Source organism: Anoplopoma fimbria, chromosome 24, assembly GCF_027596085.1.
Source record: "Anoplopoma fimbria isolate UVic2021 breed Golden Eagle Sablefish chromosome 24, Afim_UVic_2022, whole genome shotgun sequence".
In the NCBI taxonomy this organism is placed as follows: domain Eukaryota; kingdom Metazoa; phylum Chordata; class Actinopteri; order Perciformes; family Anoplopomatidae; genus Anoplopoma; species Anoplopoma fimbria.
The window spans coordinates 10036141-10062570 of record NC_072472.1 but is presented as its reverse complement, the minus strand read 5'-3'; the positions used below and the strand labels follow the sequence as shown (position 1 = coordinate 10062570).

Here is a 26430-nt window from a genome sequence, read left to right as displayed (position 1 = left end):
TTAATATTCTAAAAAGTCCCATGAAATTTCACATGGGAATAGTCGGGTCATCCTGAACAGGAATCCACTGAAAGCTAGATAACCAACAAAGGAAATATTTAATAGGTCAAATATTATTATTAGATCATACAGTACCAGTCAAAAGTTTGGACACACCTTCTCATTCAATGGTTTTTCTTTATTTTATTTTTTTCTACATTGTATAGATTAATATTGAAGACATCCAAACTATGAAGGAACACATATGGAATTATGTGGTAAACAAACAAATGCTCAACAAACCAGAATATGTTTTATATTTTAGATTCTTCAAAGTAGTTAAATGAGAAGGTGTGTCCAAACTTTTGACTGGTACTGTATAAACAAGTTAAATTCCTCAAAACTGTACAGGGTCAACTTAAACAGGAATCCATTCTTTCTTATAACCACTTAAAACATTTTTTTTTTAATTAAGGTTCTTTTAATATTCAAAAAAATTGTACAAAAGTCCCATGAAATGTCACATGTGAATAGTCGGGTCATCCTGAACAGGGATCCACTGAAAGCTAGATAACCAACAAAGGAAATATGTAATATGTAAAATATTATTATTTGATCATATTTTAATTTTGAGAACTATTAAGACGCTCCATGATCCACCATTGCTGTAAAAAAAAAATAAATAATAATAATAATAAAATAAAATAAAGAAAAGTCCATTAGCTGCCGATTTGAGTGTTCATGACCGATCTATATGTTTCTATTCTATGCTCGTGTTCCCAAACCCGGAAGTGAGAACACGCCGCTCACGTTGTTTTCCTCTTAGCGCGGAAACTTAACTTCCACGTCTGAACCACAACAACCCTGTGAGTTTGGTTGACTGAAGGGCACATATATACGCCTGCAGACTACTACTTACCAGCAAAAGAGAAACGTTGTTGTTTTACTGCACGGAGGAGCAATTTGTTGGTCAAGTGAGTCGCTAACTATCAAACGCTGCAACGTAGCATGTAGCCCGGAAGCTGACTGTACACAGGTTGTGTATTCAACCCAACAGTCTCAACAATAACAACTTTGTTAAGACCCGTATTTGTGTGAACTTTGTATCATACTTTCATTTTCTTCAAATCAAAACTCATTGGCAAGGATAGAGGATTTGTCATATTCCTTTCAATCTAAAAATGTCTGTTCCACTCTTCACTTTCACTTTCTCAGTTTTTTAGTGTCTATTATTCACATGATACATTTGCTCTGGAAAGCAGTTTATACACAAAATGTCACAGATAAGTTGAGCTCATTACTGACTTTAAATGTCTCACATACTGCATGCATTTAAATTGAGATATTCTTGCACCAGATCAATAAAAGAAGTGAATTAAATGTAACTTACAGAGCATGTGCACATGACACACTGATTGCTTTGCTTGGACGGGAAGAGGTCGAGCTTAGTGAAGGTTTCCCCCCCGGCTGATAAATACATATAAAAAGAGTAATTAAGTTTCACAGGTTTTGTCACTTTTTCATATTGTCACTAAATCCCATGAAAATACCAAAGTTCATAGTAAAGTAAGTTTACTGAATGTGTTCACACCGCGGAGCTCTTGCATACAAATACTGTGTCTCATAATTCAAACTTTCTATTTTAGTGTGATTAAAAGGTACAATTGAGTGTAAATCTGTGACACAGTGACAGTTTTGTACACTTTTTCAGCACAGTGCTCAATGATAATGTTTATCATATTTAGGGCCCATTTAGAATCTGCAAAGTGTTAATCTGTGAAGCTACAGACACATTTTTAGGTGCCATTGCAAATTAGCAGTCGATATTCTTTGTGCCGTTGCATATGCTTTTCAGTTGATCTCGCAGTGAAATCCTTTGCTTTGTCTTTTGCCTGGCCTGTTTTCCCCTCTCTTTCTCTCATTCTGTCTCTCTTTTTCTTTTTCTCTTTCAGAACGCAAAAATGTCAAAGATAGACAAGATGAGCATCCTCGGGGTGAGGAGCTTTGGGATTGAGGATAAAGACAAACAAGTCATTTCATTCTTCACTCCGCTGACCGTGCTGGTTGGACCCAACGGAGCAGGGAAAACGGTACGAGAACATGTTTTGAAGAGAGCAAAGGTTGACTGTGAAGCATGACCTGCAGAGAGGAACAAGACAGTTGACAGTATGAATTGGGATTAGACTAAATGGTCTGGTGATTTGTACAGTTTTTTTTTTTTATATTTTGCATATAGCCACAGCAAAATATGGAACAAATATTTGAAAATGTTTACTGCAACTCTCAAGTTTTTCATCACATGACCTTTTTTCTTTTCTGTTTCCAGACTATTATTGAGTGCCTTAGGTATGCAACAACAGGAGAGCTTCCCCCTGGATCTAAAGGAGGGGCATTTGTTCATGATCCAAAGGTGAGCTTCCTCAATTGTACTTAACTTCTTATTTTGCAGGGATGTTACAGTGTCCACAGTGATCCATTCTTTATTTGAAAAATGTCAAGTTTCTCACTATTGAGTAGTCTTGTGTGTTCAAGTAACGCTGAAAATGATGTAATATGAAGACCACACATTTTATGAATTAAGATGTTTGAGTCTAGCCATCCTAACATGCAATAGCAAGATTATACATTTTAATATTTTAGTTGTAAAGTGTATGTGTTTAACTAAATCAGTACCAGATCATACCAGAGAAAGAGTACCTACTTTAGATGAAGGAATGGTATACTTCTAAGACTGAATACGACTTATTGGATGGATCGGGCCAATTTGTAATGGCTTTATCATTAAAACAAGCTAATTTATATATTTTTTATTGCCCTTATTATTTGAATCATTACCTAATTAAAGTCTCTGTCGCTAGTCCCTGACAGATGAGGATCACTTAGCCTATCTTTGTTTTGATAAATTCTTGCTGTGTGAATTCCAGGACGCCCATGAGACAGATGTGCGAGCACAGATTCGACTCTTATTCACCGATGTCAACGGAGAGAAATTGACTATCCATCGCTCCATGTCCTGCACTCAGAAGGCAAAGAACTACACCTTCAAAAGCTTGGAGCAGGTCATAACCAGGATAAAGTGAGCCACAGTCCAAAGTTTCATTCCTCACTTATCGATAGAAAAAAACCATAATGCCTGGACTGATATTTATGGTACTTGACCCTTTTTCTTTACATGTGACCTCCTTCCTCATTCACCCAGGGACGGTGAGAAGAAGAGCTTGTCATCAAAGTGTGGTGAACTGGATCGGGAGATGATTTCTGCGCTGGGTGTGTCGAAGCCTGTGCTGAATCATGTCATCTTTTGTCACCAAGAAGAATCCAACTGGCCACTCTGCGAGGGCAAAGCGCTCAAAGACAAGTTCGACTCCATCTTCGCTGCCACCAAGTAAAGAAGCACTCATTTTACATTTTTGTCATTTTGTTTATGTAACGCATCACATTCATAATCATTCCGAAGCAAAGCAAAAACATTAACCTGCATATGCCGTTCAGATGCTGCAATAATCTCTTTGTGTTTCTCTCAGGTATATCAAAGCTCTGGAGACAATGCGTCAGTTGCGTCTCAAAAAAAGTCAAACTGTCAAAGAGTGTCAAGTGGAGTTGCGCTACCTGAAGCAGAATAAGGAGAAAGCCATGCAGATTAGAGAGACCGTGGCCACCAAGGAAGCTCAGCTGACGTCCTCTAGAGACAGGATCCAGCAGATAGAGAGCGTGATTGAGCCACTGGAGGTTGGTTGGTGATGCATGTGTGTATTGATACACATTTTAAAAACAAAGCAAACAGATGGTTGTGTTGTTCCTTATATTTTTCACATAGATCTCAAATGACAAAAAATGTTTAGTAAGCGTTCTAACATTGTACTATAAGTTTGCACAGATCTTTTAATCATTTTAAGAATACACATACTCTGGGGTGCACTGTTAAATCGACAGACCACTTGTATTTATTTGATCATTTTCACCATTTTAAACGGATTAATAAACTATCGAATGTCAAAAATAATGCCAGATTGCCATCACTAGTGAAGTTAATGATAGACAGACAGAAACTTTTCCATTTTACAGCTGTAATCAGCAAATGTGTTGTACTTGACTTGACAATAATTTTGGGATATTTGACTTAATTACAACATTTGTAATCAACTAAGAGACTAATCAAGCACGAGTTTCAGTGCTAGATATGGTATCACTCTGAGAAACATCTACAGTTATGTTAAAAGCTCTGAATGTCTTAGAAGGAGAGATGAAGGCATTTGGTCAACTGGAGAGCCGAGAAGCTAAAATCACATGATTTAAGGGAAACGTACAGTTAACCCAGGAGGGTTATTGCATGTTTTACGGGTGTAGGCACATCTGAAAGGTAATTGTAGTGTTCCTAAAGTTATAAATGAACTTTTTAAATTATATTTTTCAGAATCGAATGACTGATATTGACTTAAAACTGGGGAAAGTGATGAAGCTGGACAACGACATCAAAGCTTTAGACAGCAGGAAGAAACAGATGGAGGAGGATAACAAGGAGCTGGAGGAAACCATGGAACAGGTAACATAGCAATAAGTAATATTAACACATGAAAACAAACTCAAGTTATTCTTTGTTGTGATGTTGAAATGGAAAATGAATCATTTGACTGGTTCCAGCACTACAAGCACTGCTCACCCTCCACAGACAACTCCAATTGTGGAGGCATCACATTGGCTTAAATGTTTTTAGAGAGCTGACAAGATACTTGAAAGGTAATTAAGGAGTGATAGATAAAAAAAGAGAAATAAAATAAAATGCAAGCACGAAGATGCTGATCTTCAAAAGAGGAAAACACAGCAAGTCCCCCTATTTGTCTCTCTGTTCGAGAACACCTGCTCAATAATACTCCAGGCTCACAGGCCACTCTGTAATTGTCATTAGCCTAAATGGGGAAGCTAACAGAAAGACTGCAGATGGTGAATGAGGTTGTTGTTGTTGATTCTGTAATCAAGCCAGTTCTGCATTGATATGAATGTCATTTACGACTGTTGGGTGTTTCTACTGTTCTGCCTTAAGGGAGCCAGGAGTCTCTTCCTCCCATCTGGTTGTTGCTTCTCGGTTGTGGATATGTCTGCATTTGAAGAGCGATTGTTTTTTGTTCGAGAGAGTGAAAGAGTCAGGAACCGAACGCTTTTGTGTATTTGTTGCTTGATTTCGGTTGCAAAGTGGGCGTAGTCATTTTTTCTCCCTTGGAGATAAAACAGCTGTCAATCTTGTTTGATTTGTTGTCGATAAAAGATCATTTGCGGACAGTTGCCAGTGAGAAGACAGACAGGAGAGAAACGGTATGACATGCAACAAAAGGTCCATGGCTGGAATCGAAACACTGTTGCCATTCGGCTACCGAGGCGCTACAATTTTTGCTTGTTTACTGTAGTTGCACTTATGTAATGTAGTAATGATGTAATGCTCTTACTGTATGCAGGTATTGTTTCACCTGAAGCAGATGTACGCTGCATCTATCGTCCGGATCGTTTTCAAAGATCCGTTGCTGCATATATTTTTTATCATTAAGGGGCCTAGTGAAGTCAAACCTTTGTCCATGACAGTTTGCTAAGCTGTCCTGATTGAGCTTCAGAGCTTCTCTGAGCCAGTGAACTGTGTATGCGGCAGGTGTTCCAGGGTTCAGACGAGCAGCTGCAGGAGATTTACCAAAACCACCAGAGGACTGTGAGAGAGAAGGAGCGGAGGCTGACGGACTGCCAGAAGGAGCTGGAGAGAGCTGGATGGGAGTGTCAGAGACTCAACAGGGTCAAGGCTGAACTCCTGGTAGAACAAGGTACACTCACCTGTACACATGAACCAGTCTAAGTACTGGGGTAGACTTTGACCAAAATAGCATCTCACCGAATCGTTAAGCTCACATACACCCCTAGTCTTGATCTATTTCTGGTGCCGCATTATTTAATGGCATACATCTTTCAGTGCCCTAGTAGAATGTCAGTAGAAATCTTAGAAACAAGTCCAAGGGGGACTCGAAATACTCTGCTGTTGTCTCAAGATATATACAAGGAAAGGATGACCAGACAGGTGGATAACTAGAGATGCCTTCTGAACACTAAATTGTTTTTTTTTGTTTTTTCCCAGGTCGTCTACAGCTGGAGGCTGACCGCCACACTCAAAACATCAAGAGCCGCGACACTCTGGTGAGAGGGAATAAATCTACCTCTCTCCACTTGTACTGAACAAACTTTTTTAGTTGTTTGGAAGGAAGGAAGGAATGCACTTACATTTCTTCTGACATCGACCTCTTGTTTCCATGGAGGTCAAATGGGTGAACTCCACCATACAAAGTCAACCCTATCAGTTCTATTAATGCACAGTATCTAAACTTAAAACTTTTTTTCCTTTCTATTAACAAAAACACAATGAATGTGAGTGGTTTGCGATATGTATAAAATTACAAAAAAAATGTAATTAAGAATTAAAAGCGCCATTATTGTAATTCAGTGCATGCATTGTACCTGAAATATAAAACACTTAAGCATTTCTTACAAAATAAAGAATATATCATTTTAAACTTGTTTGATATAAGTACTTGTGTATCTGTTCCTCAGGTTCGCTCTTTGTCGTCCTATCTGGGGATGGAGGGTTACGACCGACCGCCCTTCACTAAACTTCAGCTTGAGAGCTTTAATCGTCACGTCACAGAGAGACTTGAGCAGGAAAAAGCGACAGTCAGTCAGGTTATGGTAAGAAATACCCTGATCACAATACATATATCTACTATTATTTTTGCAGCCGTGGCATTTAATGCTATTTAATGTGTTATTTCACATAAAAAAAAAAAGTAAATTCTACCTTCAAGAATATTCTCAGTGACATTCAGCCAGATCATGAATAAATGTCCTTTATAAATGTAATGCCTGATTCCTCCTCTTATTATTCTGTACACTCAGGCGGACCTGCAGGAAAAGGAGCAGCAGAAGCAGCAGTCCATTGATGAAATGAGGGATAAGAAGACCAGCCTGGAGAGAACTGTGGAGTTGAAGAGAGACCTGCAGGGGAAAAAGCAGCAAGAACTGAGGAACATCAGGGCAGAGCTGCAGAGGCTGGAGGGTTCGTCTAGCCGGCTGCAAGAACTGGAGAATGACCTGGCTAAAGTGGTGAGCAAACACTCAATAGCTACGGTGAGGTTTTCCTGGATGGTGTGAATTTCAACAGGTGGTAAGTGTGTATAAAACTCACTCACTCGCCCCTTACCCTCTTTTCAGTTGGATACGTTGTGTAAAACACAGTTTAAAGGATCAGCTATGTGGATGTGTACACGAAGGTCGACTTGTTACATGAATTCATTTTATGAAGACGCAAAAACTCAATGTGTGTGTGTTTTTTTTCATTTTCAGGAGCGTGAGCTACAAAGTGCAGTTCAGAGCTCCAACGTGGAGGAGCTGAAGGCAGAGGTGGAGGAGCTCCAGAGAGAAAAGGTTGAACTTGACCGCGCACAGAGACAGCTCGACCAAGAGATGGGGATGCTCAACACACACACCACCGCACGCACACAGATGGACATGCTGAAAAAGGACAAGGTAATATGTAACCTAAATTCATTTGAAGGTCACTGGTGTTGAACGTTCTCCCCTTGAACTCGCATGTTAACGGAAAAAAACTGAAACATGCATTACTCTACTTCTATTTCTTCCTCTTTCTTTCTCTCCCTCCCTGAGTAAAACTGAATGACCCCTTCAGTGGTGATTTAACCCGGTGTGCTCATCTCCTCTCTCTGCTTTTCCTCTTCCTCTTTCCCCTTCTTCCTTACCTGCTCCTGTCGTCTTTCCTTCCTCTGGTTGATCCCCTCTCATCTTTCGTCTAAATTCATTCCTCCTAGACAGAGAAGGAGGAGCAGGTTCGTAAGATCAAGTCTCGTCACAGTGAGGAGCTGGTGACATTGCTGGGCCACTTTCCCAACAAGAGAGAACTGGAGGACTGGATCTATGCCAAATCTAAGGAAATCAACAGTACCAGGGACAGACTTGCCAAACTCAAGTTAGTCAGATTGATTTAAATCAAAGCTCACACATTATAAAACGAAAATGTGAATATAATCACTCGTATTATGTCATGATTTTCACAATTCTCAGTAAGGACCTGGCATCTAGTGAGCAGAATAAGAGCCACATTGCTGCTGAGGTACGGAAGAAGGAGCAGCAGTTAGCCAGCGACGAAGAGAAGTTCTTCAAAGTGTGTGGCAGTCAGGATCTGGAGCAGGACCTGGGCAAACTGCGAGAAGATCTGGAGAAGATCTCCAAACAAAGAGGTGAGTGCTTCGAAATGAAATTTAGAAGGAGCTTCGTGCCGTAGACAAATAAAAAAACTTTATATAGAGCACCACTTTTTCCTCAACATACAATGCTTGCCATTTGGTAGATATGAGTTAGATTTATGTGACACTAGTTTGAGTATCGGTACCGTTGATCTCTATGTTTAGTGTAAAACAAGAAGGAGGAGCCGATACAAGTTAATTAAGTAAAAATAAATGTATTCTTTCGTCCTCCACCTGTGTTTTTATAGCCATGCTAGCTGGAGCCACAGCGGTCTACACCCAGTTCATCAGCCAGCTGACGGAGGAGAGAGAGCCCTGCTGCCCTGTGTGCCAGAGGACGTTCCCCTCAGACTCCGATCTGCAGGAAGTCATCAGTGACATGCAGTCCAAACTACGCCTGGTGCCAGACAAGCTGAAAAACACCGAGCACGACCTGAAGAGGAAGGAGCAGAAGAGAGATGAGATGATGGCTCTCAGACCTGTCAGGTATGAAGACAGCTGGCTCTGGCAAAACGGAGATTGTGTGTTTGTGCAACAAGTGTACTGGACTCCAAGAAAATGTACAAAAAAAAGTTAGTTTTTTTACTTTCTACACAACTACTTGTCTCTTTACTTAAGTGCAACACAATGAATGTCGAAAAATGTATACCTTTTATTTTAGCAACAATCAAGTATCTCCCTTCTCTATGACTGCTGGCTTTTTGCCCGTCTTTGAGTGCGTCTAGTTTTGTCATCGGTTAATAATAAAGTTACTTCTCACACTTAATGAGAAGCACGATTTAGTGGTGAGCAGTGTTACACAGCAAGTTACTTTCAAAATAGTTAGTTTAAAAAGTAACAAGTTACCTTACCATTATATACTGTCTGTGTAGAGTGATGCTTTGCTGATTACACCACGTTTGTATTACTTTCACAATGATAAATGAATTGAATGATTGCAGCATTTTAAAACAGATTTATAATAAAAACTTTAAAAGTGCCAGTAAAGGGCATAATTACATTGTACTGTTTAGATCAGCTTGAGTATCATCAGTGGATTCTGTTCCACATTTAAGTGGCTTGCACTACGGTACCTTCATTACCCACGATCAAGCCAATTTAAAAGGGTAATCAAAAATATTAATATGTATTAATCCAATCACCCAACAGACTGTAGCCTTGCTTGTCACACTAAAACTACATATGCTGCTGTGTTCATTCAAGCAGGACGGCATGCAGAGAAAAGAGGATGAGTTTTTACCAGCCCACTAGGCTGCGGAGCACAAGATAGTTAGACTGAATTTGAGTCACGGAATTCATGACCTTGACAAAAACATGAATGACAAATATAGGATTTATATTCTTTTTTTAAATGAAGTTGTGTATTACATCTAAATAAGTCTGCTTCCGTCATTTATTTTCATAGTGTTACATAACTGTTTTCATTCAGATACTCGTATTCCGCTAGTTTTGATTGACATGTACCCCACTAGATGGAGCCATATTCTCATATAATGGAGGTTTTACCTCTGTTTCTCTCCACTGTCTTTTCATGACCTGAGGAGAACCCTACCACTATGAGTGAATAAACTCTCCCTTTTTTTTCAAAATTTCAAAGATTGAAGTGATATTCAGCAATTGAAACTATTGAAATTTGAGAGGAAAGCTCATTTAGAAGAAACAAATGTACAAAGTACAAAGCTTATATATGGGTTTCATTGATAGAATCTCCCAAAAATGACTGCTACATAATCATATATTTTGTTTATGGTGTAATGTGTATGGTAAACGGCTACCCTGTGGTTCAGGGGTCTTGCTAGCTCAAGTTCAACATATAATATAAAATATAATCCATCCTGAATAACAGCAAGGAGTCAAAGAAGATAGAATGTTGGATAAAAGTATCTAAATAAAAGTAACATACACTTTTATTATCTGCTCAAAGTATTTTTCTATTCTCTTCCATGCCTCCCAGGCAGTCCATTGTACAGTTTCAGGAAAAGGAGTTGCCTGAGTTGAAAAACCACTTGCAGACTGTTAACAGAGAAATCGAGAGGCTGAAGGGCGACGTGGAGGAGCAGGAGACTCTGCTTGGTACCCTGATGTCAGAGGAGGAAACTGCCAAGGCCTGCCTGCAGGACATATCTCTCATGGACAGATACCTGGTACCATCCTCCTGTCTGTCTCACTCTTTCTGACCGCCTCTGTCCCTTTCCATCCTTTACAATCTTCCTACAGGTTAGGGGATGGGCAAAAAATCGATACAGCATAGTATCGCGATATTTAGCGTGGAGATATTGTATTGATACATGATTGCAACGTATCGATCTTTTTATTATATATACTATTAACATTTTAATTAGGGATGTCAGGATCAAACTGTAATTACAGTTATATAAGTCAGTGTCATAACCATAATAATTTATAAAGCTATGATATCTATGCTATGCTGTTTCATGCATTTAGACATGTTCTTTGTGCATGCTGAATCTCCTCTCACGCGAGTCATTGGACACGTGTGCTCCTCTTTTCAGTTTCCATATTTTTCTGATGTCAAAGTTACAAATAACAGCAGTGTGGGCCAAGAAAAGCGATAAAATTGGCATTTTAGTTGTGACACAGATACATTTTGGTGATTAAGACACATCACTGGAAATGTATACACACACCTCTTCTCCCTTGTGTTTTTTCTTCACCTTACTAAATATTTGTTTCTTTCCAGATGGACCTTAAAGAGTTGGAGAAGAAAATCGCTCAGCAGGCTGCCAAACTCCAGGGAGTGGACCTGACCAGAACCATCCAGCAAGTCAGTCAGGAGAAACAAGAGACTCAGCACAAGCTAGACACCAGTAAGATGTCATAATACATGCATTCCCACTTTGAAGGAAATTCCATTTCTCTACAGTCTGGGTTCTAATGTAGTTTTACCACCAGTTATTTTAACCATCTTACACAGCAACTACATGCAGGCATCAACAATGTATTTTTTTTGGGGGGTAGGAATTTTAACACTGGTCTTCAATTTCTCATCTGAAGTTAAAGGTTCCCTAAAATATTGACAGGTGTTTCTATTGTCACATTTGTCCACCTCATGTATGTAAGTGATACGCTAAATCATAAAAACAGTTAATTGTATAATGCAAACTGTTTGCTATCACACATACTACAGTCTCATACTGTGGTATGTACCATACAGTTGAATCCCCAACTTTCTTGAGCACTTTAAACTAAAACTGAACATAATTACCTTCATGAACGTTAGTCTTACTTTAAAAATAGGCTAAATATCTCGATAATGTAGATGTACAGTACTTCATACACCGTTAAGTGAAATTTCCCCTTTTTTCTTCCCTGCCTTTCCTGTCTGTCTCCAAGCTGTAACTATCCAATTAAGCTTTAGATACTGGAAGCATGCTTAAAATAGGTCATCAATCAAAGTGATGAGAGTCAATGGGGTGTTGAGTGTTTGCATCATTAAAGCCAGAATTAATATAAAATCCTGTTGTATGCTTTAGACAAATATGCTTTCGACCACTTCAACACTAAAGATCCCTCGTTGGTCTTAGTTGCAGATTGTTTACTTCACAAGTCAGATGGTAAAGAGAATGGAGTGTAAGCATTTTTTAGCTTTTTGTCTTTGTCCGTTTGTAAAAAAAAAAAAAATGTTGTACTTGCAGCCTCCAGCAAGATGGAGCTGAAACGTAAGCTGATCCAGGACCAGCAGGATCAGATTCAGATACTGAAAAGTGCTGTGAATGAGACCAGAGAAGAGAAACTCCAGCTGAGCAGTGACATGCAGAAGCAGCAGCAGCTGGAAGAGCAGTGTGTCGAGTTCACCACTGAAATACAGGACTTAACCAGGGACATCAAGGTACATTTGATTGTTTTTGTTTATGTGAGCTACTTCTCTGAGGATGTTGATGTAGAAGCACTTGTGAATTACTGTAGATCACACAAAAATATGCAGGACACAAGATTGTTTATAGTCTATACTCTCATCTTTTGAAGTTCAAGTTCACCCTCTAGGCGTGTGAACGAGAATATAATGCAGGTTTTACACATTTCTCTTCCATACAAACATATATATATATATTATCTTATATACAGATAGTATCATTTCACTATACTCCTATTGTGCATGCCCTGCATTCTACTGTCATGTATATCCTGTTGTGTTCTTTTAATTTATAACTTTCTATTTGACATGTGTGCTTCATTTCCCCTTTTTTTTTGATGTTGTCACTTTAACTCTTACTTTGTGTCCAACCAGGAAGCGAAAGAACAGCTGGCTCCTTTGTCTGCTGCTCTGGAGAAGCTGCAACAGGAGAGGCAGGAGCTGGTGGAGCGCAAGAGGCAGAGGCAGGAAGAGGGGCAGGAGAAGGTGGACACATTCTCGCTTTTGTTGCTTATTCACTGCACTCTCTCTCTCTATACTGAAAATCAGTTAATTCACTTACATGAGACTGGACAAGGTAGATTATATCCACCTCTGCTTGTTATGTCTTTTCCTCTTTTGGTGTAACTCCATTTTTTTGTTTTCTTCGATTTAACGGGAACAGATGACGATGGGCCTTTTTCTGTTTTTCCTCTTTTTATTCCCTTACATTTAAAACCTAGATATATTTAAAAGCCAAAATGAATATTCAAAAGTGAGTTAGCATTATTTTAAAATGCCTTGAAATTTGTAGAAATACCTGTTGTTGTGGCTCTATAGTAAAAAAAAACTTAACATCCAACACATCGTCAAACAGGTCACATTACCTGATAATGATTTAAGTAAAATATTGACAGTGACTTCTTATCGCGTTTCTACAACAAGTTAGTTATCACAAAAAACGGTAAGGATGGAATAAAAGCAGTTTTTTAGCCTCTTCTGCTTCATTTGATTAATCTAGTCACTGTTCTAACCCTTTGTCTCTGACAGATCAGTGCCATTAAAGAGAGAGTAAAGGCGATCACCACCTTGGAAAGAGACATCACCAAATACGTTGATGATTGCAAAGATGAATATAAAGAGGTAACATGTTTGCTACTATCATACTTGATACATCCGTGTGTCTGATACCTCCATTGTTCATTTTGTGATGGGCACATGTTTATTATAAAAGGTTAACTTAAGCCGCATTCATTCACTCTGAAACACCAGCTTTCCTTTTATTTGAATAACCTAAACTCTGCTGTAGGAGCTTGTGTTGGATTATTCATTTTTTGTACTGAAGTACTGAACAAATTAATTGACATTGTCTGTTGTTTTTAATGAAGCAAAAAGAAGCTGAGCTCCAAGAAACCAACACTCAGCTCCATGAGGCCGAGAAGAATAAAGAGAAGATCAACAAGGAGATGGGGAACGTCCGTCAGGACATAGACACTCAAAAGGTACGGCCTCCGGAGTCATTATTGTCTTAATCCTCGTCTTTCCGTCTCTTTTCTTCTACTTTTCATATAAAAGTTTTCATTTCAAACCACCATTGTACTGCTTGGTGCAAATAAGGCTTTAGTAGATTCTGAATGTTTTTGGAACAATTTCACCTATTTGGAGGATGCACCAAGAAGGGAAGCCGTCTAAAAGGGTAACTTTTTTTTATATTAAGGTCCAGGAGCGCTGGTTGCAGGACAACTTGACCTTAAGGAAGCGTGTTGAGGAGTTGAAGGAGGTTGTGTCAAAACGCGAGGCTCTAATGAAAGACATGGGCAACATGCAAGTGTTGCAGCTACGCCAGTAAGAGCACTACACCGTTATTAATAAGAGCAATACATTTGCTAACCGTTCCATCCCCAATCTCTTTGTTCATGGTGGTATCATACTTGTAAAGGTTGCTTGCGGTGAGGCTGGTAGTAACATTAGAGGTTACCGACAATGTTTCGACTTTATCGCTTTCTGTGGTTGTCCAGAGAACGACGTGAAGCAGATCGCAAGTTGGAAGAGTTGAAGAAGAACCGCAGTATTGCCATGGGTCGTCAAAAAGGGTTCGAGGAGGAGATACTGCATTACAAGTGAGATGTGGAGATCTATTCAGTTGAGATGTTCAAATACCAATCTAGTATCGAAGGCAGGCCTTTGTCAGTGCACCTATAGTGATGAGGAAAGATTTTCCCATTAACATTTTCAGTACTTAAAGACTAAGCCACTGGTAATTGTTTCACTGGTTTCATGTGTTCATCACTACTGGTGGCTCCTGCTTTATATCAATAATATGGTGTCTTTTAATGCATTGAACTTCCTATTTGAACCTTATTGCTTACAGAAAAGAGCTGCGAGAAGATCAGTATGACAAAGCTGATGAGTACTACAAAAACATGATGATAACCATGAGGACAACAGAGCTGGTCATCAAAGACCTGGATCTCTACTACAAGGCCCTTGATCAGTAAGTGTTGCCCAAACATGTACACATACACTTAAAGTAGGTGTTAGCCACAAAGCATTTCTCGATTCAGTTCTAACTAATCAGAGATTTCAATGGATGGTTAGTATTGTCCTTTTTCTGTTTTTAATATTGTCAGCAAATGTCAGATGTTGACTCAGCCTGGGACTATGTATATGTACGTACACAATGACTCAAACCGAAACATCTGAATGAACGATTTCAGTGTGAAACTGCAGAGACGAATGTAACCACATGATAAAAGGCTGGGGAATTAATGAAGAATGTAAAAAAAACATGGCTGATATGTTGAGAAGAACCAAGAACAACACAACTTCATTGTATTTGAGTATAAGTTTACCTAGTATCAATAACTGCTCTAAAACAAATCCCTCAAAATGCATGTATATATAAAAACAACACTGCAGAATAATTGTTTGAATAAAAAAAAAAACACACACACACACTGAGATCTATCAGTATCTGATTTTGTTCATGAAAGGGACTTAGTGCTTAGGATGTATTAGTGTTGGTAAAATGGGGTGTCAGCTTTTGCACATCCTTTGTGGAACCATCTCTTATAGTTTTGAGAAATCCGTTCGTGTTCTCCTTATCAGGCCCTTTGAAGGATAGTTATCAAACCCACCACAAAGCTTTCAGATTACCAGGAAGTCAGTTGCCTCATGGTGGGGAACTTTAGTTTGAACGGTGATGTCAGTTCTCTTGACATTCTTCCACACAGTAGCACCGGGGGCTTGAGAAATGTCTCCGTAGGAAGGGTCCACAGTTTAACATTTGACTATTCCTAATAATTAAGAATGATGACGGCACGGTAATGCAGTGTCACAACAAGTGTTAATAGTTCTGGGTTTTTCAACTGCGACCTATTTTAGATCTCAAGTGAATTATCTCATCCTGTCAGCGTGTGAAGCTTTATTACCTCAAGCAGCTGCAGAACTGTTTAAAGTAGCATTCATTTAATGCTAATTTATCTCAATTGAACGTAATAAGTTGGATATCAAAAAATAGTGAGTCGTGACTCACCAGCAGCTTGTCATTATTGCTGTGACTGGCCAACTATGCAGCTGTGATCAACAAATACAATCTTGATACAATAGGATATTATTGCATAATGTCCAGTATTCCACTAATATAAATAATTTATAGTTTTGAGGCTAATTGAGTCATTTCATTACGGAAAACTGGCCAACTTTTCTTAAACTTAATTGTAAAAAAAAAAAATTGCATATTCATACCTTGATTAAAACTATGTAAACCACAACTTTATTTTGAGTTTTTAAGTAGCCCGTTCTGCCCCACTACATTTTACGACAAAAAAAATGATTTAGCCAACTTACCTATTTTTGAGTTGGTGCTGATCAAAATCAGAATCAGACTTTTATTCACCAAGTAAATGTGTCCAAAATGTTTGCTTTAGTCCACATGTCAGTACGGCAATCGAAAGAAATGTGAGAACACAATCAGAATGAGATTAGGTACATTAAGATCAGATTTAAAAATGCAAATATAAATACGTATGAACATATTTGTTAGTATACAAATGTACAATATAGAACAGAAACTCCCGTACACTGGCTTCTTCACTTGCGTATAAATGTATTTTAGTCACGACGTTTCGGTACGTAGACCTTCATCAGGTTATTTTACCTAAAGTCAAAAAATAACCTGATGAAGGTCTACGTACCGAAACGTCGTGACTAAAATACATTTATACGCAAGTGAAGAAGCCAGTGTGCAGGAGTTTTTGTTCTATATTGTCTACCTAAGGTATTCTCCTACGCACCTGTCGTCCTACTGGAGTGCAAAAGTTTTGCTCTTTTTAGTATACAAATGTACAAAAAAACAAACTGAACTTACAGTGGGTTAAATGTGTTATTGTATGGTTAAATACTGCTCTACACTCTAAATTCTGTGCAACGATATCAGTTATGTTTACGGATTGATATAGCACAGTCAGCGGTTTGGATGGATACATGCATTCAAAAAGTGAAGCAGTGACGACATTTGTGACAAATTGATTACATGTTGCAGCAGTTGAGTTTCCTTTTGTGTAGGCGGACAAAGTCTATGCAGTAAGACCTTTCAGTAGTCATTCATTTAAACTTTATCTTATCTTTCCTCATCCTAATGCACTAGAAAGTGTTTTGAAAAATACTTGATGGGTTTGCAAAGTCTTTTACTGTTTGGTTTTGGACTTTAGTTATTTATTTATTTTTGTATTTAAAGCCATCCCAGCGATGTCACATTTAACGAGTATAAAGGGCTGGGCAATATATGGATATTGTATGAATATCAAGATATGAGACTAGAAGTTGTATTATGGCATGTGTTGTCTTTTCCTGTTTTTTAATGGCTACATTACAGTAAAGTGATGTCATTTTCTAAACTTACAAGCCTGCATTATGCATTTTAGAGCTGCAACGATTTAGCAATTAATCTAGTAAGTCAATCAAGAGTGACTGACAATCCATTTAATAGTTTTAATCATTTTTAAGAAAAAGTGCCAAATATTTGGGGATTCCAGCTTTTTTAACATGCTACTGCCTTTTATCATCACATTTCATTATAAACTTTGGGTTTTTGACTGGTTTTGATAAAAAAACAAAAACATTTATATTCATTTTAATTAACGTTGGAAAATGATAATTTAAATCATCTTTCTTATGCCTTCACGCCAGTGACAGCCGTAGCTGGATGCATTATTTGTTCAGATTGTCCATCCGTCCATCCGGTCCATTCTCGTGTGCACCATATCTCAGGAACTTCTGGTGGGAAGATCTTCAAATTTGGTGCAAACGTCCACCTTGACTCAAGAATGAACTGATCAGATTTCGGTGGTCAAAGTTCATTTGTGCTCATGTCTGTCCTCTGCTTGCGATTGCGATATATATTAAGAACACCCTTTGGGAAATTCATTACATCTGGCACAAACATCCACTTGGACTCAAGGATGAACTGATTAGAATTGGTGATCAAAAATCAAAGTCACCCTGATCTCAGAAAACACGAATTGAACTGTAAATCAAGGAAACCTAATTTTGACAATATCACCCAAATGTCTAAAAGAGAAAATGATGAAGCAATGAGGTTTTAGACAGACATGGATGTTAACTGCAAAATGAGTAGTTGCAGTAATACAACTGCTAGGCAGTAATACTAGTTCACTATTCACTGACACTATTTACTGACTAAACAATTAGTTGATTCACTGAGAAAATAATCAGCATATTAATTGACAAGTAAAACAATATTTAGTTGCATTTCTAATGCATTTAGTTTAAAAATCAATATATTGTTTATTATTGTATCAAAAATCAATATATTGTTTATTGTATCAAAAGTAAAGAAAATATTATTTAATTGGCCATTTCAAATTATAATTAATGATTATTTTCAACAATCACATAAGTGTATATATATATGTGTGTGTGTGTATGTGTATATGTGTGTGTGTATATATATAACAAAAACAATGAATTCACCATGTAATTTTCTAAACGTATTGAAAACATTCAAAACTATCATACAATTTTCACTTTTCAACTGCTTTTTCTCGAGTACAATAATAGGCCAGCAGTAGATTCTATGAAATATAACTGATACATAAATTAATTAAGTGGTCAAATTTACCCCCGTGCTTACGAGCACAAAACTTATCACAAACTGTCAAGTTATTTCCTTGAATATGACCGCATCACTATCATTGGCATCATTGTAACGTGGCATCATTGTAAGGTTGGCATTTGCGATGTTGATTCCTGTGATAAGAATTTGCAAATAATTGAAACTCATCAGCAGGGCAGCAAAGCACGACACACAGCTAAAATAACAAAGGAGTGGCTTCGGAACAAGTCATGACCATTCTTGACTGACCACCATCCAGCCTTTAGAACTGGAGAGGATCTGCAAGGAAGAATGCCCCAAAATCCAGGTGTGAGAAACTTGTTGCATCATTCCCAAGAAGACTCATGGCTGTACTAGCTCAAAGGTGCTTCTACTCAATACTGAACACACAACGTAAAATGATGAACTGTATTAGAGGAGTTTGCAATCAGTTTGATTGCAAATTGCACAAATAGGTTTATTGTTTTATAGAGACTCAGGTGTTAAGACCTTTGCTTATTTTGCTTTTTCAGCTGCTTTTTCTTTTCCAAAAAGACTAATCAAAATCAATTTGGTAAACCATTTTTCTTTGGGGGGGGTTCTTGGATATATGGATAAGTCTGACAGAGACCCTAAATGTAAATAAGTAAGCCTCGGTAGGAAAGTGTGAAATCACCGTCCCAGATACCATCTGAGAAGAGAGCAGAAACATTTACCCATGTGTGTGGGTTAAGGCAGCAGAGTCTGCTCTGATGCACTGTCTGTTATCAAGATTGAAGATTGAAAGCAGGCCTTAGCAGCTTTCCAGCAGACCAGACATCCAGGTCACAGTCTCTGTCTTAATACACAGAAAATGTTGTCATGGTGAGATGTTTTGATTCGGAAGCGGAAAGAAAAATCAATATGAAACTCTTATCAGTCACTCGCTTTACAATAACTTGTTGTCTGTGAATAATCGATCAAACCCCTGAATGCAATGCTGACTTTAAGTCAAAACTGATTTATGTAAGTGTGTGTATGTTTGTTGGATAGTGCACATTAATGTCCATTGGAATTTTTTTAAAACATTGCTGTCTATGGTCTTATTTTCAAGGATCTCAAGACAAACCAAAATAGAATTGTAGCATATTATGTAATCACGACATGGTATAGCTGTCCTGGTGACTCATTTTCTCAAAATAATTTCTGTTAAAACTCAAACTTTCCTACAAGCAACTGTAGCCACCAGCTTTCTATTCATGTCATTCAAAACAAGAATAAATATGTTAGTGTACAGCTATTTATGAAGTCCACGTGATACTGAAACCGAATGTAAAGTATCTTCAAAAAGGGTCCCAGGCTGTAGTGTCACATATAGAGAGCATTCGACATAGGGCTGTGAACCAAATATTGTAAGTGTGATCACAAAAATAGCTTTCAAAACACTGGACCGGCATCTATTTTTTCTGCAGTAAACTGGTTATCAAACTTTCCCACTTTATGTATCTCCCCTTCCACCATAGCTTAGCAAGGAAACACAGTTTAAGGAAAAACAAGGGAAGAATTCTGTCTCCAAACAGGGCGTAACTTTGGAAGACACACGCTGAATTTGATCAACTCAGACTGCTGGAGACTTGTATTCAACTTACACTCAACTTCTGATAGCCTTTGGAATATGTTTTTGCACGGAGCAAGGACTATGTTTTTTGTCTCTTACATTGGAAGCATGTCAGGAAGGGACATTTTAAAAGCCAGTATTAATGGGAGGATAATTGAAATGTTATTTTTTCTACATTTTCTAATTCAATATTCATTAACAATATAACATGACAAGTCCAAGGAATACTTTTAATCGTCCCTGACAGCAATGTGATGTATCTCAAATGTAAAATAACTCTAGTTTTCATTTAAAGCAACACTAGGTCAGATTGACGCATTAGAACTGCTCTACTCCCTCTTTCTTTTCTTCCAATCTTCGTGGTTTGTCGATTTATCCACCAAATATGGGCTTTAGAAGAAGCGCTGTTGGTTATACTGTTATCACTGGTGTTTTCAAACCACATTAGAGTTTCTCGTCAATTTGGTAGATGATAGACAAAAGGATTCCTAGTATGCCGGAAAGCAGCCTCCAGCTGCCCGCCTTCATATCTTTTATATCAACATATATGTTTATTTAGTCAAAATAAAAAAATTGCTGTCGCTATCATTTTGTAACCAAATGATCAGAAAATAGCTTGCAGTTTGTCAAACAACTACCGTTAATGCACGCATGCTTGTGTGCACACACTGTGGTGTGTTCTGCAAAATGTTCACCTTTGATCCAACCCAGAGTTTGATCTGCCATACACTCTCATCCACAACACTGCTCCTATTTCTACCTGAAATACACATCATGACTACTCATCACATTTATAGTGTTATATCCTCTAGATCCATTGCACATTTTTCCCTCTATTGCACCACGACATATTAAATGACATTGTGTCCTCTCTTGCACCGAGATATATTAAATGACACATCAAAGCAGTTGTGCTCATTGTGAACTATGGGAAAGTGATCACAGATGAAAATACAAGACACAGGAAATGCATGATAGCCATTTTGTCCCCTTGTGGTGTGACTTGTATATTTTTTTATGTTATATGATTATTTTATATTATTAAACATACAATTTGATACTTATAAATCACAATCATGATACTGCTTCTGTCTTGTGTTTGTCAACTGATTGTCACAACAGAAATGACACTTGGGTGAAGTGAACCAAACAATGTCTTGTAGATGCTTGGGCTTTTTGAAGGTAAACACATCATCTTGTCCACGATTCGGTTTGTAGCTTTGTTTTCTTTTTGTTTTCCCCAGAACCATCATGAAATTCCACAGCATGAAGATGGATGAGATCAACAAGATTATCAGAGATCTATGGCGCAGCACCTACAGGGGTCAAGGTGCACCTCACTTTTAGATCTATTATTTTTAATGTGTACTTGTATGCACATAGTTCTCCTCCCTAATTCCTCCGCCTCTCAGTGTTTCATCCCTCCCTCTTGCCCCCTATCCAGACATTGAGTATGTGGAGATCAGGTCTGATATGGACGAAAACTCGTCCGCTGGAGTCAGGCGGAGGTTGTACAACTACAGAGTAGTTATGGTTAAAGGAGACACGGCTTTGGATATGAGAGGACGCTGCAGTGCCGGACAGAAGGTACCAGAAAAGGGTTGTCTTTATAAGCACATCTGTCACATATGTGAGTTATAAAAAAAATATATATATATATTTTCCATTGAATGAATCTATAAGCAAGTGAAGTACGAAACAAAGTCAGATATCTACTGTAGAGTTAATTTGCGAGTTTTTCTTTAATTGATTCCTTTCAGTTTTTATTATTTTCTCTTCTCATAACTTTGACTTCGTGTGTCCAGGTGTTGGCGTCCCTGATCATTCGTCTAGCTCTGGCCGAGACCTTCTGTCTGAACTGTGGGATCCTGGCCCTGGACGAGCCCACCACAAATTTGGACCGAGACAACATTGAGTCACTGGCACACGCCCTCGTAGAGTCAGTACACACGTACACACACACACACACACACACACACACACACACACACACACACACACACACACACACACACACACACACACACACACACACACACACACACACACACACACACACACACACACACACACACCTCTTCACCCACGTCTCCAGCCTTGCTTTGACTTCAAGGCTCTGCGTCAACAAAATACAAAAGGCTCCCTTGATCTGGTTTGTACTATATGACTATATCTCCCTTTTGCCCGCTCTCCCCAGAATCATCAAGAGTCGCTCACGCCAACGCAACTTCCAGCTGCTGATCATCACCCATGACGAGGACTTCGTGGAGCTGCTGGGGCGGTCCAGCTACATTGAGCACTTCTACCGCATCCGTAAAAACCAGGACCAGAACTCTGAGATCACAAAGTGCAGCATCTCCTCCCTCTCTGCCTATCTCCACTGAGCAGACGAAAGACTCTTTAAACTCTTTCGTAAATACACACTTATCCTCCTTTATAGACTTAAAACATATATTTTTTAAAACTGACATTGAAAGTTATAATGCTAATTAATAGCATGAACCGTTTACATGCTATGGACCTTGACTTATTTAAATAGTCTTGCACTGATGTTTGTAATCTTTACAAAGTGTTCAGTAGCCATCTGCTGGCCATGATCTCTGCTTAAAAAATCATTATGTTTGCAAGTTTGTGAGCTGAAAATGCTCTGTCATTAAACCTCTTGTGAATGACTTGAATTGGTATTTGTGACTGTCACTCTTTTCGCTGGATAAGTGAATGCTTTTTGGGTTGACAACCGTAAAGATTCAGTTCAAAGAAACTTAGCTAAGTTTTAGAGAAGTTGCTCATAAACCACAGCTCATTCATACAAATCTTATCTCACCTACTGCAGACTCACTGCATTTTCCTTTTTTGTAATGAGTGGAAAAACGCGGCAAAGGCGTGGGCAATGCAAGTATAAATTGTTGTGTTCTCAGCCAAGACCTCAGAACAAGCTGCAAGCTGACAATTGAAGAATCAATTCAAAGACTTCTTGAAAAAGCTTCTTCCAGAGGTCGAGAGCCAACGCGCTAGAGTCATGAAGAAGATGATCTTCCTGCTGGTATCTGCTGTGGCACTGCTGTACAGTGAAGCTGCGCCTACGCATCCCTATAGAGAAAACCTAAATCATATAATTGACCTGGCTCCACAATACAATGCATCTTTCTATCAGGTAAACAATCGTCTGATGAGCAAAACTGTTTTTTTGTTTAAGTTATTTTTCAAACAATTTATTGGTGCCTAAAGTAATACATTGTCAAATTTCTCTTTGTACTGCAGGACAACTATGTGGAAGATGTTGAACATCTGGTTGAAAGTGGATGTGAGGTGAGAAATGGCGTGATTTTTTTGGGGAAACTTAATATAACTTTTGCAATTAGACAGTAGCACCAGTATTTTGACTTATTTCTGTTTGTCTAGTATCAGTTTTCTGATTGACACCAAACACAGCAACTGAAGAAGACAAATTACAATGGCCATAATTTAACCTGAATGTGTGCCTGGTTTATTTTTAAAAGCCAATGTATTCTTGCTTATGTTCAAAACAGAATAAGTTCTTCTGCAAAGTGCAGAGTATCCTGAAGAAACATAAAACCTTCGCTAAGAGAGAAGAGGACAAGAAAGAGAAGGCGATTCTGAGAAACTTTGAGATATTTATCAATGGAACAGAGGTAAGTATTTCCCTTTGACATCACATTTGCAAAATGAGAAGGTTAACAAAGGATAAGAGTACCACACACATAGATAAACAAAGCAAATGCAGCGGCAATGTTGAGAAACGTTAATGCAAGTTGGTGCGCTGAACCAATTTTGATTTCTTGTTTTTCAGAAAAACTGTGCTGAGTTAGTAAAGGATGTGAGGGATCCAGGCATCAAAACAACAATTCCCACACTTGTGGGTCACCTCGTCAAATGTATCCAGAAGAGAAACATGAGCGGTGTCTGAGAAGAAACGCCTGAATGCCTCCAAGACCTGCGACCCGACTGTCAGGGTTGAGTTCTTGAGTGTTTCATTCTTTTCCGATTAGGAACTAAATAAGAAAAAAAGATATTTTAATTTTTAAGAAGTTAATATTGATAATAATAACGAGCAAAGTATTGGCGTATATAGTTATAGAGACATTGAATGATTTATGTTAGTTTATTATATTGTTTGTTATTTAACAGGTAAAACAATTTGTTACAGAATATAATTTTTTTTAATAGATTATTGATTGTTTTTGTTAACCAGCAACTATATACAGTATATTTACAAAGATTCACTGATATTGAGTTATTTTCAAACCAATTTATGTCTGCAGTCCCTCGGCACAATGCACAGCCAGCACAGTTCAAGACCATACCATAGTGAACTACAACAATGTGATCGTTAGTCATTTAACAGATATTTACTGTCCAGTTAGCTGTTTTTATTCAGCACAGCAGCCACTGTAGCAACTTGATAAAAGGCTCTGGGCTCACACAGCTTTCCAAGTAGAAAAATTAAAACAGGGCTGTTGTTATGACCAGGGTCCGGGTGTAAAAATAAACCTGCATATTTATTTGTTTCCATTGTATTTAACATAAGTTAATAAGTTAAGGCTCTTAAATACTTGAATGACATATTTATTGTAATAATATCATACAGTGTTGTAATAAGTGTATTCAGAAAAATAAATCTTATTGCCCATGAGTGGAGTGTGTATGTAAATGCTTTGTTCTATATGTTTATCGACACTTACAGAAAAAAAAGAATACTTTTCATCAAGAATATTTTTATATATTGCATTGATCTTGAGGTTGTACTTTTGAAAAGTCATCTTTTCTCATTTAGTTCTTCAATCTACTTACTATACGCCTTTTACATCCTAAAAAATAAAAAAAATCCTTGGAATGTGTTGAATCACATTTAAATGGACAATTATGAATGCAGCATATTGACATAATGTAGTAAGTGACTTTTGGTACTCTCACATTTAACTAGATATTTGTTGATTTCAAGATGGATTAAACCTAGATGTTTGAAATCAGTTTAAGTAGAGAACCGCAGAATTAAAAAAATAAAGACCAAGTTACTGCAGGTATGTAGAGCAATGGCTGGTAATCTCGTGAATGATTGATCATTTCCATTGTATATATGACAAGTGAAATATCTATTTGTTTTTGTTTGCTGAACTGACTATGGGAACTACTTTTGCCACTCACCTTTGACAGCAACACAAAATCCTCACACACTTATCCTCCTTAATAGACTTAAAACATATTAAAAAACAAACTGATATTGAAAGTTATAATGCTAATCAATAGCATGAACAGTTTATATGCTATGGACCTTGACTTATTTATATAGTCTTGCACTGATGTTTGTAATCTTTACGAAGTGTTCAGTAGCCATCTGCTGGCCAGCAGTGGCAACAGAAAGATGATCTCTGCTTAAAAATCATTATGTTTGCAAGTTTGTGAGCTGAAAATGCTCTGTCATTAAACCTCTTGTGAATGACTTGAATTGGTATTTGTGACTGTCACTCTTTTCGCTGGATAAGTGAATGCTTTTTGGGTTGACAACCGTAAAGATTCAGTTCAAAGAAACATAGCTACGTTTTAGATGAGTTGCTCATAAACCACAGCTCAATCATACAAATCTTATCTCACATACTGCAGACTCACTGCATTATTTTCTTTTGTAATGAGGGGAAAAACACGGCAAAGGCGTGGGCAATGCAAGTATAAATTGTTGTGTTCTCAGCCAAGACCTCAGAACAAGCTGCAAGCTGACAATTGAAGAATCAATTCAAAGACTTCTTGAAAAAGCTTCTTCCAGAGGTCGAGAGCCAACGCGCTAGAGTCATGAAGAAGATGATCTTCCTGCTGGTATCTGCTGTGGCACTGCTGTACAGTGAAGCTGCGCCTACGCATCCCTATAGAGAAAACCTAAATCATATAATTGACCTGGCTCCACAATACAATGCATCTTTCTATCAGGTAAACAATCGTCTGATGAGCAAAACTGTTTTTTTGTTTAAGTTATTTTTCAAACAATTTATTGGTGCCTAAAGTAATACATTGTCAAATTTCTCTTTGTACTGCAGGACAACTATGTGGAAGATGTTGAACATCTGGTTGAAAGTGGATGTGAGGTGAGAAATGGCGTGATTTTTTTGGGGGAAACTTAATATAACTTTTGCAATTAGACAGTAGCACCAGTATTTTGACTTATTTCTGTTTGTCTAGTATCAGTTTTCTGATTGACACCAAACACAGCAACTGAAGAAGACAAATTACAATGGCCATAATTTAACCTGAATGTGTGCCTGGTTTATTTTTAAAAGCCAATGTATTCTTGCTTATGTTCAAAACAGAATAAGTTCTTCTGCAAAGTGCAGAGTATCCTGAAGAAACATAAAACCTTCGCTAAGAGAGAAGAGGACAAGAAAGAGAAGGCGATTCTGAGAAACTTTGAGATATTTATCAATGGAACAGAGGTAAGTATTTCCCTTTGACATCACATTTGCAAAATGAGAAGGTTAACAAAGGATAAGAGTACCACACACATAGATAAACAAAGCAAATGCAGCGGCAATGTTGAGAAACGTTAATGCAAGTTGGTGCGCTGAACCAATTTTGATTTCTTGTTTTT

The 26430-nt window shown here is 38.0% G+C and overlaps 1 protein-coding gene across 2 annotated transcripts; it reads left to right on the top strand.

Annotated features, from left to right (window-relative positions):
* The first annotated feature begins 764 nt into the window (after positions 1–764).
* rad50 (RAD50 homolog, double strand break repair protein) lies at positions 765–22562 on the top strand. 2 transcript variants are annotated; one of them, XM_054625401.1, is made up of 28 exons: positions 765–845; positions 1932–2069; positions 2306–2389; positions 2904–3055; positions 3179–3364; positions 3504–3708; positions 4394–4522; positions 5618–5783; positions 6092–6150; positions 6562–6696; positions 6904–7110; positions 7351–7533; positions 7833–7990; positions 8086–8261; positions 8516–8753; positions 10222–10411; positions 10969–11095; positions 11924–12117; positions 12517–12627; positions 13171–13263; positions 13509–13622; positions 13838–13965; positions 14139–14240; positions 14492–14614; positions 21077–21162; positions 21277–21419; positions 21638–21771; positions 22030–22562. In XM_054625401.1, the coding sequence occupies exons 2-28, from the start codon at positions 1941–1943 to the stop codon at positions 22214–22216; spliced, it is 3939 nt and encodes a 1312-aa protein (XP_054481376.1). In that variant the 5' UTR covers positions 765–845; positions 1932–1940; the 3' UTR covers positions 22217–22562. The 2 variants fall into 2 exon arrangements, with proteins under 2 accessions (XP_054481376.1, XP_054481375.1); XM_054625400.1 differs by having other exon boundaries at positions 782–953.
* Positions 22563–26430: the final 3868 nt, after the last annotated feature.